At 44.5% G+C, this 15,967-nt stretch overlaps 1 protein-coding gene across 1 annotated transcript in view; it reads left to right on the top strand.

Annotated features, from left to right (window-relative positions):
• Positions 1-2,398: 2,398 nt before the first annotated feature.
• The window catches only part of usp43a (ubiquitin specific peptidase 43a), a 101,395-nt gene continuing 87,826 nt past the window's right edge, over positions 2,399-15,967 (top strand). Inside the window, exons 1-2 of the mRNA XM_070856382.1 lie at positions 2,399-3,060; positions 12,108-12,269. Coding sequence (XP_070712483.1) covers positions 2,449-3,060; positions 12,108-12,269 — 774 coding nt within the window. The 5' untranslated portion in view covers positions 2,399-2,448. The remainder of the gene's footprint in view (positions 3,061-12,107; positions 12,270-15,967) is intronic.

Genomic DNA, 15,967 nt, shown 5'->3' with positions numbered 1-15,967 from the left:
TAATTCCACACAGGAGCTAAATATATGTGGGAATTCACAGAGCGACACTTTACTTTTAAAATTACACTTCAAGGCACAACAACGTATTCTTCACATCAAAGTGTCTGCATTATGCTTCTTTAGACTTTTTTAGAACAACAGAATTAATGGTGTACTACAGACTTTCTCAATGCAGATGGAACCTGAATATATAAAATCAGAGCTACATTATAAAGTACATTACATTTACTGGGATGGGATTCTTTTGTCTGCTACTGTAGAGACGACGAGGAGGCCCAGATTCTTGGCCGCTTAAGCGCGAGGCTCTTGTCAGCTAATGTATCACCAGCGATTCCCTGAAGGATTCTGGTTAAAGAGGGAAGCAACGTACAACAGACAAGCTCACTGACTGTCTGTTCTTGTATACAGTCTATGATCTGAACCCATTCTCCTCACTATTGTTCAAAATGGCCAATCTAAATAATTAATAACTCACCCCTGCTTCCCCAAAAAAAGTTAAATAACAAACCTGCAGTACAAACCAAGTCAGCAAAAACATCACAGGATCAGTTAAAAAAAAAAGGGCATCTCTGTCTTTTCCCCTCCACACCCTGCTTATGGAGGATATTTGAGAGTCATTTTCATAAGGAAGAAAAACACAAGAAGTCGCAGTTTGGCACATAACCTGTTTGTTTCTTAAAATGGTGAACCATGTGTGGTTTCCTAACAATGCTGGAATAACAGCATCTGGGAAATTATGGAAATATTATATGGGACCATCTATTTCAATAAATCAGCACATCTGGCCCACTAAATTCAATCTTTAGTACTGGTGAGCTGTGAAATTAAGCTTTTGGATGATTAGAATCCGATTATAGCAGGAAAGATGCTGGACCGCTATCTGAAAACCGGGACTGCACATATCATGTCTGGACAAATTGTTCTGTAACATCTATTGTCTACTTTGTGGAGCTTCCAGGGTGTAGTGGCAGCAGCGCTGACATGTGTGATGACAGTAGCTAGGCTATTTATAGGACACCTTACCTGTGTCTGTGGGCTGGTGTGGCACAGACGAGATATTTCAACAGCAGGATGAAGCTAAAGCGAGACCCTCTTTGCAGGTGATGTGACGGGTACATCTGGGTACCCGTCTACATAGGGAGGGCAGGGGAAACATAATATGTACAGCAGCATTATCCTGATCAACCATAACTTCCTACTCTGTGACCATGCAGGCAGATACATGTTTACAGGTGGTCAATGAGCAGCTTTACGATCATTGGTCACACTGAATCTAATGAGTCCATACTATCCACCGATTATGGATGTGCGTCTGTCCAAGGCTACAGCCTGTCCGTCCTTGGGAGCTGGATCTCTCCTTCACTGTGGTGCTCCCGGGGGTTTCTCTTTTCCCACTGGGTTTTTTGAGTTTTTCCTTCCCGAAGAAGGAGGGTCATAAAGGGCAGGTGATGCCTCAGACTGATCCATTGGCCTCATCGACTGCTGGACTCTTTATTAGATTGTTTGTTCGCTTACACTTGTTTATTTCAGTGAACTTTGTAAAGCACTATGAGACACTCTGTTGTGATATTGGGCTATACAAATAAAACTGAATTGAAATTGAATTGAATTGATTATACTGCACCACTAAAAGTATGTCAGTAGCTGAGTTGTTTCAATGATTAGGGTTGGGTTTGGAAATAGGGTCAGGCTGAAGTTTTAGACTCCTGCCTGTGACAGCCCCTCTGGAGTCAGGTGATGTAATTGGTCCTACAGGGGGCAGTTTAAGGCTGCAGTGCTTGACACCTATTAAAGAAAACGACTTCCTTGTTCCCTGTGCAACAAACGCGACTTGTTTTAAGTTTTACGCGCTTTGCCAGTTCACCAACAGCGTGGAAGCGCGCACGAGAAGGATTTCCTGCTCGTTGTATCCACCTTTCTATTGTGAGAATCTATAAGTAATCTAATCCAGGTTAATTACATTCATGTCTGGAGGGCGGGCATTAGACAGGAACCTCCGAATAGAAAAGTTGTTCATTGCAGCCCCGCAGACAGGAGAGGAGGGAGGGAGGGAGGGAGGGAAGAATAGCGGTGGTGAGAGAGAGTCAGAGACCTCCAGCGCACGATCCAGCGCTGAGAGCCATCGATGAGGAAGTGTAATTGAACCTGCCCTGTGGAGGGAAGGGAGCACCTCATCGGTGTAGTTCCTGGAGGGAGCGTGACCCATCTAAACGCGCGGACTGGTGATCACATCGTGCTGTGGATTGTCGGCATGTCAAGAGAAAATAAGCAGTGATAATGTGGCTTATTGGCACCGAGTCGGTGTCACCTCAGCGGTAAGGTTTGTGGAGAGACAGGAGGGGAGGGGGGGGAGGGGGGAGGAGGAGGAGGAGGGGTAGACAGTCTACCAGACAGGTGCGACTCCACAGCCTGTTTCATTTTCTCGCGGTCCTATTAAGTATTAGAGCTATGGATACCCGCAAGGAAAACAAGGTGAGGAAACCCATGAAACCCAAAACGACGAAGCGAAAAGAGAAGAAATACAAAACCGGGAGGTTCATCAGGAGGAAATCGCTGCGATCTTTTGGGAATTTCATGGGAAGGATCCTTAAAACTTTGGGCACTTTGGCGCACTTTGGCGACGCGGAGCCGCCGGACGCAGAGGACGACGACGGCGGCTTCGGGCAAAGCGCTTCTGGGGGTTTCAAAGAGGACTGCCCGCAGGTCTCCAGGGAGGGAACCGTGAAGAAGAGCTCCACGGTGTCCTCCTCTCACGGTTCGGTGAAAGACAGGCTGTCGTGGTGCCACGGCGACAAGACCCCCGGGGTGCTGGGACTGAAGAACCACGGCAACACCTGCTTCATGAACGCCGTGGTCCAGTGCCTCAGCAACACGGACCTGCTGGCCGAGTACCTCGGGCTGGAGCAGTACAAGTCGGACGTGTGCCTCAGGAGGGTGAACGGCGACGTGAGAGGCGAGGAGCGGCAGACCGCCAGGGGAGAGGTGACCGAGCAGCTGGCGTCGCTGGTTCGAGCGCTGTGGACGCTGGAGTACACGCCGCAGCTGTCTGTGGAGTTCAAGGTGAGGACAAGGGAGGACTCTGGGTGTTTATCCATTTGGCTGATGCCACTGCTTTGTTGTGTTTTTGTGTTGATGCCCCTTTTACCTCAGTGCTAAGTACTGTTGTGGTCACCTAATGTCCTGGCATGAGGAGCTGATTAGAAATAACTTCACAGATGTTTAATAAAGTCATTTCTTATCAGCTGTTGTAAACTGAGAAATTAGAATTAGAGAAATTCAGTCCAAAAACATTTTCTTGGGAACTTTGCCGCTATTATAGTCACACAAATACTAGATGCAAATTTTGGTAAATATTGCTAAAGCACTGATGTTTGGAAATGTATGCTGTACACCAGAAAAGTGGGTAATAAAAAGGCTGTTTGTGCCTGAACAAAGCATGCAGGGCCCCGAAACCCACAAATTGAACTGTGTGTCAGTTGGTTTGTGATGATTTTACTAACTGCACATTTGTCTGGGAATGTGCTCTGCTACCGCACAATAAAGCTAAAATCATAGGGCCTGAAGGCATTTTAAATCAAATTACCACAAACTAATTGACACGCAGGCAAACCTGTGCCCAGGTTCCAGCACAGGAGCACCGGTGAGTTTGTGGGTCTCAAGGCCAAATAAAATTAAGCTTCCTTGACTTGTGCAGCACTCAATGAGTACTTGGAGAAGATGGGGTGCATACATATCAGAGAGAGAGCCTGAAAGAGGGGATTAGGAGGTACTCAACAGGAAATTTGCGCCAGAGGGCCCTCAATGGTCAACTTCAGGAATGGATAAAGAGACGTCATTATCTTCAGGCGGGATTACTTACCCACATTCCTCCTATGGAATCTCCCCCCAGTTACTTGCCAAAAAGTTTATTTCCTTCAGCACACAGCCGTAGTAGCTTTGGTGTAACCTGTGGCCCTCCACCACTCAGCTGCAAGCCTACCAGCACAGCGGGCATATGTCAAGAGGATTTTGTGGGATTTGTAAGCAGTATTAGAAACTACCACAGGCTATATTGGCAAAACAAATATTTGAATGAACATGTCAGGTGAGCGCTTGATTGAATGGGGTTCAACGGTCAACCCGTGTGTCCCATTTCCGCGTGTAAAGGCGGTGGTTCAGCGTTTCAGCGGAAGAGGCGAGCATTAGCTATGTGAAGCAGTAATAATAAAAACTCCTCACCACTTTGCCTCTCTGTTACGACATTTTATTATTGTTTGTTGAACCAGTGGTGGTTTTGTGTGTGTGTGTGCAATGTGGTTACTGATTAGATGCATGCTGCAGTGTCTCCACTTGACTCACCTGCTCAACAATCCAGCTCTTCACATGGTTTGTCTGCATTCCCTGACTGTCACGGGGACTGCGGGGGAGTCAAGCAGTCCTTTGTTATTCACACAGACTGTTAAAAGCATGTGATAGTAGTGTAGAGACTACATTATGGTTGCATCATTATCTGTCAAAATATAAGGATATGAAAAGAATAGGTGGTCACACACTTACACCCTGAAGGTTTTCTTGCTGATGCAGTCACTCATGACTGTTGTGAGCCTGGGCTGCAGGGCCCCCCAGCCTTCCCTCTGGGCTTATTGGAATGACAGTCAACCAGTAGTCTTCTGACTAGTAAGTTCTCTGTTGCATCAACAGCCAGCCTGGGGGAAGTTATAGGGGAGAGGGTCTTCAACATGTGCACAAAAAAACCACACGCACACAGATCCACACAGGGATGGAGAGTCAACACGAGCCAGATTCTTATTCATAATGGAAGCTGTTGACATGCATGACAGCGACTTCGGATGTAGCTTCCCTCATCCGCAACCATGAGTTAGTAATAAATTATCAACAGGTGTGTGTGAGAGAGAGGGTGCCGTCAATACCAAAGCTATAAGGGAAAGGCAGTGATTAATCCAGAAGAGGAGCTTGATGCTGTTTTGATCTGAAAAACACATGGAGACACTGTGTTATGGATCATTAATGCTGAGCACCTGCATGTGTTTTTCTTTTGCTCTTGATTGAAAGAGCAGATTTTAAACTCTTCTCACGTGCAGCCTCACCAACTTGCGCCTCTGCAGACTTTTGAAATAATAAAAAGAAGCTTCTGATGTGAAAAAGAATGAACATAAGGTCTTGAAGGGTAGTTAGATATGTATTAAAGGCTTTGAATGTAGAAATCAGAATGTATATTCAATAAAATGACCCCTTTTGAATTGGCTCCTGGATACAGTGTCACATGAGATGGATTCCTCTTGATTTCAGGACACTAGTTTTGCACAGTACCGAATACAATGTGATACCGTGGCTCCGGGGTCAGCTATCTCACTGATATCATGCATTAACTCTGGGCCAAACCTTGGCAGTATACTGCCTCTTGAATTACAGGTGATCAAATAGTCACAGAATGTGCGATCCAGTCTCTTCTCAGTCCTTGTGTTTCATTCAGGCCCACTGCATTCAAATGGGTTAAAAATGGTGGCTGATATCAGTCGCTGTAATGGCCACCTGTTTTGTGTTTATTAGCCATTGAACTTAATGTCTGAAAGTGCAGACTTGTGCTTAAATAGAGGTATTCCCTTTTTCCTCTGTTTTGCTCTAATACCTCTCATTATAGTCGGTTGCAATAATAGTAAAAATAAACAACAGCATGTCATCCGCTCCCCTTTCCTCACCTCGCCCCATCACATCGACACAGTGATTTGTGTCTGTCTGCTCATCCCAGGGTGAAGCAGGAGAGAGGATGTTTACTGTAGCGAGTGCATTCAGCCTGGAAAAGGAGGATGCCCCCCTGCTGAGATGCCTCCAATGGTGTGCACTCTGAGGGAGAGAGAAAGAGAAAGTGGGAGGGAGAGACACTGCTGGTAAACAAAACTATGGTCCTTGTCGCGATCCTCATATGACCCTCCCTGGTCTGTAACACGAGAAAAAAAGGGACAAACAGCTCTGACAACTGGTCATTATTACCAAATCTCTCCGCGCGTTAAGAGATACGCTGGCCTGCAAAGAAGTGGAAAGACTAAAGAAACTTCTCTGTGAGGTATGCGCTCCTGCAGTACTGTCAGAAGAAGTCACAGTGTCTCAACTGAAGGTGCCAGAATGTCTTTTCACACAGATACAGCAGGCAGTTTGAGCCGGAGCTGGAAAACAAGCTTCGGCTCACTATTTTAGCCTCTGCCAAACCTAAGTACAGTATGTGACTGTTAAATTGACAGTGTTTTTACTATAAAGACCTCTTCAACTAAGTGCTTATCTTATTTGTAAAGTTGCTCACCTGCGTGCCCTCATTAGACTCCTGTAAGTCCTGCACCATGAGCTATGCTTAGAAATGACAGTGATCAGCCTAATGGAGGTGCTGTATTTAAAGGTCAAATTTACATACTTTGCCACGTAAATGCTTCGCTACACGTTTGATGTTTGTGCATGAAATCTGGAGGGATGAAGTGTCCTTTTATTGGTTGCTCCCAAAGTTGTCTACACAAATTTAGCCTGATGACAGCGTGCACTTTCTTTTTCCTGCATTACAGTCCCGACCTAAAGGGTTTAACAACACAGTAACCACTTTTTGAAGTTGTAGCGAGGAGCCCTTGATTCATCTTTTTACGCTTGACAGGACGCAGCTCTGCAAGGCCAGTGGAGCTCGGCCGGGAAGATGAAGCCTGGTGTTTTAAGTAGTCTTGTTTGTTCTGGGAGTGCAGGCGCGGTGTGTGACGGTGAGGAAGGGCAGTGAGACTGATGGTTTGTTTGTCTTTTCTTGTCTCTGCTCTCCGTCAAGAACCGCTCTCATTCTCATTCTCAGAGTGCTGAAGACGTATACATTGTTTGTAGAAAGACACGCACGCACACACCCACGTATTTCAGTGGGGATATGCACCACCTGGACTCTGTGCTGAATTTGCACAGTCGGGCTGCCTCTCATTTCAGGTTGATTGCTGCAGTTTCTCCGTGAAGCAGATGGGGAGTTTTTTTTTTGGAAATTTTTAGCAGTGTGAACAGTATGAGGCTAGAAGATTTTATTTTCTGTTTTAAGCACACGATACATATAATGATCATTTTATTTAGTATTTTGCCACACACATGCGGTAGGGTTTGTGTCTCAGCTGCTGAAGTGAGCGAGGAAGTAATAATGCTTCCAACACTTCATCTCACACTTATAAACACAAAGTAGACCAGTTACGAGTGCTCTGACAGAGCCACCATATGCTGTTTGGAAGCAGCATGCATTCCCACGACTCAGTGAGTCGCACGCCATTATACCTACAACACTGTGACAAAAGGCAATAAAGAAGCACAAGGAGAAGTGTGTCTGCGCTGTATCTGTGTAAGCACTGCAATATGAGACCATTTTCCACCACGTTTATTATCCCTCTCATGATTTATGTACCAAGGCTCAACGACACGGTGTAGGAAGCCATGAGAATTAATTCATCTTCACTATTCTGGGGTGTGATACTGCGATCACCGCATCATGGACGAGAGTCTGGGATGACTTTCCTACTTTATCTCTGTGATAGGAAGCACATGGAAATGGAATATAAGTTGTTGATGGTGTGACAGGTACAGCTTTCTAGACTCTCAGTTGTGCACACAGTAGCGTATTTACAGCCTCAGCTGTGAGTATCAATTTCTCAGTTTCAGCAGAGCCCGGGGAGCCTTCCCAGGGCTGTAAACCATTCAGAGGCGATTATTTCCATCGCATCTCATCCCTTCTTATTTCTTACTGATCGGCTGTAAATCCCACACCAGGGACATCTGCAGACACGCAGGCTTTGTTCAGTCTTGACTCGCTGGCACTCTTATCGAAGGATTTCCGAGCTTCTCGGCATCGCAGAGGAAACACAGGTCTTGGTCCAAGACGTAGCATTTCGATTTGTCATCAGAAATACCTGCCTAGTTCTCCATCGTTCTGGATTTGAATCCAGTATAGCCTAGGGTGACACAGGAAGTCTGAATTAGTTTAGATATGGAGGGATGGCAGGAGGAAGAGGCATGTAAGGACAGCCTCCAGTATAGCTGGTGCTATACTGCTAAGAGATGCTCATCTTTGTGTGTGTGTGTGTGTGTGTGTGTGTGTGTTCTAGAGTTTGCCTGACTGGAGCTCAGCTGGGACTGATTAGCCGAGGGAATAGTTCTTACATGATAGAGAGGAAAGAAAAATAGATTTAATAGAAAGAGGGAGGGCAGAGAGGTTGTGTGTGTGTGTGTGTGTGTGTGTGTGTGTGTGTGTGTGTGTGTGTGTGTGTGTGTGTGTGAGACAGAAAAAGAATAGATGAAACACAGCGTGAGAGGAGAGAGAGTGGTATAAGTGGAGGCTGTAAGTGATGACTGCCCTGCGTCCAATCTGCTCCGACAGCAGAGGTGAGCCGACAACACCGGACGCTGAAAAATGAAACTGCAAATGGAGCAGCCAGTAATGACAGATTCTAGCCGGCCTCGGTCCCGCCACACCTGTGGGAGAATGAGCAGTGTGTGGAAAAGAAGAGTGTGTGCACTTCCTCTTAAGGTTGTGCTCCGTCATAATTTGTCAGTATCATTCTCTGTCACTGAGGAATCCGCTCAGGCCCGTTTGGCAGGCCGGGATGGATTTTAGGGAGAGGAGGGTCATTTGCCTGATGTGTGTTTATAGTAAATTCCTGGCTTGCTAGCACTCAGGTCCATCATTGTTTACAGAGTAGGAGGGTGGATGTGGGGAGGGCATGCAAGGGTAATGGTGTGAGGTGAAGCAAAGGTAGCAAGATAGGACACTAAAACAGACATCTGGGCGTGGAGGCAGGGGATGTTGCATCCCTGCCTCTGCTGACCGCTGGGAGGTCATGACCCCTGCTGCGGAGACGGCTCAGGTTTATGGCTGTCTGTCGTCATTCTGTTATCTTTCGTTTCTTCTGCGTTGCTTCCTTTTGTTTGTAGAAAAGCTGGTAGTGCTTGATTCTTTTGTTTTTGTTCTCTTTGCTAAGACAGGAAATCAAATAGAAAGAAATTGCCTTCCCCATGAGTCACACCTTGTACTCCTGCTAATTTGTACCTGGGTTCACTTGGGGATTAGACTTTTGATTGGGTCCCAAAAAGTAGGGTTCTGTTTTAACATGACCTGAAACCAAACCTAATTAAAGCCCCCAGTACTCTGTATAACTTTGTCTCTCTAACATTCAGTTTGGCCTGTTGGTGGAGTGGAGTTTCACTTTAATAGTTACAGGTGTGATTAAGACACCAACAGTAATCTTTAATTTCAAAAGCTGGAACACTGTGTGACGAATGCTGTCAAATTCAAACTATGCTCATTTCCACAGTGAAAATAATTACATAGCCAACAATTATGGAAAATGGAGACTCCTCAGCTCTGTTCCTCATGTTCTGATTTAATGAAAAAACTAATGAATAAAATCAATACATGAAAGTAAGCTTGCTTCAAGCTAGACAGAATTAAGAGAAACACTGGCAGCATCCACGACATCAGGTCAGATCCAATCAGGTGTAGGTTGAGAATCAGATCCTTGGTCTAGACTGATCAATAGTTCTCCCAAAAATAGAGCCGTGTGCTCCCTCAAATTGACCCTGACGCCCACTTTTATCCTTTCCTTCACTGGCTCTGAAGTGTGTGCTCAACAAACACTTCAGTTCCCACCAGAACTGAACTCAGGTCAGCTTTGAACACCTCCAGTGTTTACAGAGCAACTCAACATTTCAGCTAAACTGCAATTCTCTCCTTTGTCTCTCCAGAAGTCCTCACCATCTCATTACTGTCCCCCCCCCCCCCCCCCCCCCCCCCCCCCCCCTTTCATGTCTCCCTTTACAAGAATTCAATTAAAAAAAAAAAAAGACATGATGCTTGGGAGCCACTTTGCCAAAGTGCCTTTTAGGCGGCCTGGCACATTTCACCAGAGACACTCTGAGAAACATCACCGTAAACAGATATCAAATAGATTACCATCACCAGCTTTGACACACACACACACACACACACACCTGCCCGCACACAAGCAGAGGTAGAAAACAGCAGAGATGAGGCCAGTCGTCCCCTCATCTTAATGGAGTCGTGACCTCCTGATATCACCACGTTTCTCATCATAACCTTGGAGACTGTCCTTCTTTCTCTTTGCTGCCTCGGTGTTCTCGCCCCTCTGAGCTCTGAGAAACTGCGCTGCCTCAGTTTTTCTCACTTTTCATCTCGGCTACAACTGCGCCGTCCTTTTGATGGGGGGGGGGGCAGAAAAACACTCGCAGGTCTGTTGAAACTCCGCCAGCATCCGTCCCTCACTCCTCTCCCCCCCCACCCCCGCCCCCCTCCTCTTTCTCCGCTTCTCCCTCTCTCCATCTGTCCCTCATCCCTCCATCCCCTGTCAGTGCTTCCTCATAGTGATGAAGCTCATTAGTGGGCTGTCTCCGTCAGGTAGAGGGGGGCCTCCCTCCCGTGTTTATATTTAGATACTGGGATGCTGCAGGTATGATGTGGTGGTTTTTAATGAGGTGTGGAGCAGAGCCTGGATGCTGTCAGTCACACGCAGAGTTGGAGAGCATCAGAGAGACGGAGAAGTAGCCACCCAGTGTAATGTTAATGCTGTCATTAGTTCTGTGTGTCACTTTCTCTGTCTGACTCATAAACTCACAGCTCTTAATTGAATTAGACAGTCTGGCTGTGGCCGGAGGCATTATGTTTTCACGTTGCTCGTCCTTCTGTGTGTTCCCTCGTCCTTATCTATGTACGTCTGTCCCATTCTGGACAACGCAACATCTCAGGAACGCCTTTAGGGAATTTCTACAATTTTGCCACAAACGTCCACTTGGACTCAAGGATGAACTGATTAGAATTCGGTGGTCAAAGTTTCAAGGTTACTGTGACTTCACAAAGACGTTTTTGGAAAGAAGTTAAGAATTCATCGGCTATTCACCATGACATAATGCTCTGCAAAAACTTTTCATTCACATCATCTTGGTCATTATTCAACACCATAACTCAGGAACAGAAGGGGGGGATTGTGACCGTATTTCACATTTGGCTGAATACCAATTTGGTGACACGAATGTTGGGTGCCCACCATGAAACTGTGGTGATTGTATAGATTCTCTGTACTGCCAGGTTGAAGATTTGCCAAGGGGGCTTCACCATCTGCACAGTAAATGACATCCTCTATTCTATAGAACCCTCGACTCAGATGAGGAACCATTCAAAGTCAACACTACATATGTTATATGAGTCTCGATAAACATAACGTACTCCACCACAAATGGCTCATAAGTGCTAATGTGTCTGATTTTGTTTTTATTTGGCTGTTTTGCAGCCAAAAACAGCACCTTGAGTACATTATTTAAAAACTCACAATCTTAAAATATTTGCAAAAAAAAAAAAAATGGATGATTTAATCTCACTCGTTTCTAATGCTAAATAACAACAACCCTCTGAACTGGGTGTTAGTCTTCCTGCTATACATTGAGTAATCTGCCTTATTCTGATGTGTCTCAGGATGCTGTCCTTGATGCTCTTACAACAAGCAAAACTCTTCTGAAAATATCTTTGTAAAAAGGGGATTCTTCTGACATCAATCCTACAGTTTAATCTAAATTTAATATGAATGAGATATAAGGGCCTAAAAGTATGTTTTACCTTCCAATATTATTCCAAACTGAAGTGATGACCAAATGATAAAGTAATTAACGGAGAAAGTATCCCTTAGTTGCAACCATATCTGAGAATACAGTAAACACTGTTGAAAGGTCTATTTGTGTTTGCCTGATTTGCTGCTTGCATCTCCTGTGGTTTATATTATACTTCCTTTCTATTTTTTTCCAGAATGCTATATCCAAAGAGATTTGTGACTTTCTTACACGACCTTATCATAGTCAAATGATGTCTGACAGATGTTCTTGAGTGAGTCTTCATTAAGTGATGATAAGAGGGAGAAATGGCCCTGTTTTTTTCCATCTCTCTCCTGAGTGCTTCCAAGTCGAACCAACTTTAACTCACAAATGATGAGTTCCTGTGTTGCATGTGATCATGGCCTCATTTTGTCAGGAAGTATGTCACTTTTTAATGACTTCTGAAATCACAGAAAGTGACAGATTAATTATGATGTCTCTCTTCTTCTCAGGACATAGTAGCCAAATACGGCTCTCAGTTTCGGGGAAACTCTCAGCATGATGCCCTTGAATTCCTCCTCTGGCTTTTGGACAGAGTTCATGAAGATGCTAATCCCAGTACCAACAACAACTGTAACAGCAGCAGCAGCAGCAAGACCAAAGCCAACGCCAAGGTTAGTCCGCACCATCATCATCAGTGAGCTGTGGCCTTCCTTCAAGGCTGTTGCCTTGATGTGGCTTGAAATGCTAAGTGTGGTCAGTGATTAAGATCAAGAATTACTTATAATGCAGGGACTGCTGGTGCTTGCTTGTTTGATATTTTAATACCACTTTGAAATGAAACCTTACTTGATCTCCAGGTGTGAGACTCCTGTCACATGTATGTTCCTCTTTCTCTTTCTGTTTCTCTTTTTCTCGGTCCGACACCCACACACAAACAAACACAAAGCGGCTGTATGTTTGCTTCACTCACCTCACTCATAAAAAAACAAATCTGTGCACATTCTTTTCTGAACTAATGTTCTTGATGACTTGACAAGCTTTGATTAATCTAGGACCTCACCAGATGGACTTGGTAAATAAATCAGAGATTTTTATTAGCTGAAATGATTAATTTTATGGTATTATACTTGATAGTGAAGTTATAAACAGCAGCGTTACCAAAGTTATAACCCACCTTTTGATAGTCAACATCAGTACTAAACCATCTACGTGTACTGGCGTCAAGATGACCGTTGTAACTAGGGCTTGGTAGCGTTTATTTGCCAGTACCAATACCAGTACCCTTAAAGTGATACCATTACCAATAGAGCACCTCATACAGTACTTTTACTCCATGCTTGATAAGGTGCTTTATTATGTTAAATGTGTTCCCAGTTTCTCAGCAAAACATTTTCATTCATTTTTTTAGACCTGCGTACAAAAAGGATTGAATGCAGGTATTTCGACAGCAGAAGTTTCAATACTTCCTGGTGCTGCGTTATTTCAGTCGATACCTTTAAAGGTATTTATTACAGATATTCATCCCTAATTATGACACACGCTTTCCAAGCTTAAGTTCAGCAGGTAAAAAGAGCTTGATCCTTGCCTGCTAACAACAGCCAACTCCTTACTTAAGCTGGCTGTCATCCCATGGGCTCAGTAAGACAATAGCAAAGACAGTGCTGTCTCACACAAGTTTGTGAGCCAAGATTGAGCTAACGATCATTCTAATTAAATACGTGCAGGTCACAGACACAATTTAACCGAATCCTTGAGCCATCCCAGACGTCCCAGTCCACTGAAACACATTTAATTTCACAGTGAGATATATACAGATGACTCGTAAGAGCTGCGATCAGCTCTAGCCAATAAGAACATGGGGAAGAAAACTTGTCTCCTTCTTCGCTACGCAAATGATTTCACAGGCAGCAAAAACAGAAACCAATCGAGCTTCATCTGGCACATTCAGTTCGCATTTGTTTTTGTAGACAGCAGAGTGCCTTTATGATCCAACTTCAGCTGGAGAATCATGTTGCATGTAACTGAGACCGTTGTTTAAATAGAGCAGTGCATCAGTTGGGGATACAGTTGTATGATATGCTTAAAACTTCCGCCGACCTCACTCAGCTCACTATGGCACACCTTGAAATCGATCCATCCTGTTTGGACATCCTCCTGTGGAGTGATTACAGCAGTGCTCGTCCTGTGAAAAGTAAGCGTTGCAACGCCGCGAGCGCCGCCGCGGTTCCTCCACCTGCAGTTCATCTGAAATCCACTGAGCCTCGGTCTGAAACGAACCTTTGTCTGCAGTGACTCTCTTCCTGCGAGACCTAAAAAGAGAAGCCGTTGAAGTGTCAGGCATCCGTTCCCCGTCTCTCTCTCTGTGTCTTTGTCTGTGTCTCCGATTTGACGTTCACCTTGCAACCTTGCAGTTGGAGCGTAGCCAGGCCTTGATGTGATGTGATGTGATGTGATGAGAGGGAATGAAGGGCAGACGCATCATGACTGATTTGATGACTTTTTATCCTGGCTGGAGTCTGGAGTGTTTGCCAAGCACCAAGAGCCAGTAAAATCTGTCTTTGGCGAATAAATGTAATGGATTTCTCTGAAATTTGTCTCTTGCATCCCAAAGACAGAACCAAATACACAGTAAAACAATGACAACACAGTACAGGAAATTGCAGTGTAGTAATGCTTTGTTTGTATTTGTTTACTTTTTTTGTCCTGCTCTCATACTTTGTTCCCACTATTTGCTTTTTATTGTCTCCGATCATAACTCAATCAAATGCCTGCAGGCCTCTTACAGACAGCCCCTTACACTGCTTCATCACAACACAATAGCATCTAAATGAAAGCATCTAAGCTATGCTGAGCATCTAATCTTTTTCTCTGCTGTCTGGATTGTTAATTATCTTGATTCACGCTGAAACTTAAAAGGCGAAGAAGTTGTGACTATGAGCGACAATGTTGTGAAATAATACACTCATCAGATCATTGTCTAATTATAGTAGGGAACGAGTTCTCCACCACTTACAAACATTTGATTTGTTGGACCTTTTAATTAGTCTATGGCTGTTAAACTCAGATGTACAGTATAATATGGTATAGAATTTAATGTGTAATTGTATGAGTGTGTTTTTGTGCACAATATGGCATTAAATGGTGGATAAGAAGGCCTGCTGTGATCAACACCCTCTGTGAGAAAAAACCCTTGTGTGTAATTACATTTGCTAAGCATCATCCTGTTGCTCCCAGTCGGCGTTGAGCTCGGAGGCAACGCTGCTGGTTCTGCCTCCACTCGCTGCTCTGCCAGCTGACCACCTCCAGCCCTGTTAGTAAACGAGTACTGCAATCAGCCGAACTGTCACTGCGCTGCCACGCAATGCCCAGCTCCCCCTCTCCGCCTAATAGAGGCGGCCTTTATTCCACATAAACAGCTTAGGGCTGTGGCTCTCATTAGGCTGCCAGTGAATCATGGCATCATAAAGCCGGCTTTCCTCCACTGCTGCTATGAGGCAGAGAAGAAGAAAATCACTGGCTTTTTCACACCAGGAGGGAACATGTCTGGTTTTCTAAATAGAAATGCTCGTAAATTGATTACATTCATGTAACACGGTGCACCGATGCTTATACTGCTGATGTAATGTGAAAACCTCTGAAGTGAGGTGGTTACAGGCTCCTCTGTGGGTTTGGATTCCGTGACCTCATCCGTGTATGAAACATTTTCAGAACAGAAACAGCTGCATGAAAAACATAAACACATAAAACTAATATGCACATAACACATGCATACACCCTGTAACTGGTCTACTGTATGTTTTGATTCTTCCATTGCAGTCACGCATAGAGAGGGCTGAAATCAGTTAGCATTCATTTCTTACACACAAACCGCATTTACATATCCTACTTTGTGATTATTTATTAGTTTAGACTTTAAACAATAAGTTTTATTACAACAAATGGAAAGCAACAAATCCCTGAAATGGACTTCCAGACACTGATGTCCCCGCATAACCTGATATATCTGTGGTGAAATCAATGAATGGATGATACGACTTTCATACAGCAGATGTGCATATGACGTGAGCCAACTCAACGCATGTTTGGACCCAGCTGTCACATGGGTTGTTGCTGTTAGCGTGGTCTCCAGTGTGCTTCCATACACCTCATTAGAGTCACATTAAATTACATTGAATAATCACCAAATAAAGTGTCAGCGAAACCTCACCATCCATACAAATGTTCGCCCCCTCTCTTGTTCGCCCCCACACGTGCTTTTCTATTTTTCTCTTTCTCCCTCTCTCTCATCTTTATTTTTTCATTCGTTCTTTTTTCTTTACCCTGACTAACCCTAGTGGTTAAGGAGAGTTGCCAGATGTTACTTATATAC

The sequence above is a fragment of the Pempheris klunzingeri genome, chromosome 3, assembly GCF_042242105.1.
Source record: "Pempheris klunzingeri isolate RE-2024b chromosome 3, fPemKlu1.hap1, whole genome shotgun sequence".
NCBI lineage: Eukaryota > Metazoa > Chordata > Actinopteri > Acropomatiformes > Pempheridae > Pempheris > Pempheris klunzingeri.
This window is presented reverse-complemented; position numbering and strand designations above follow the sequence as displayed.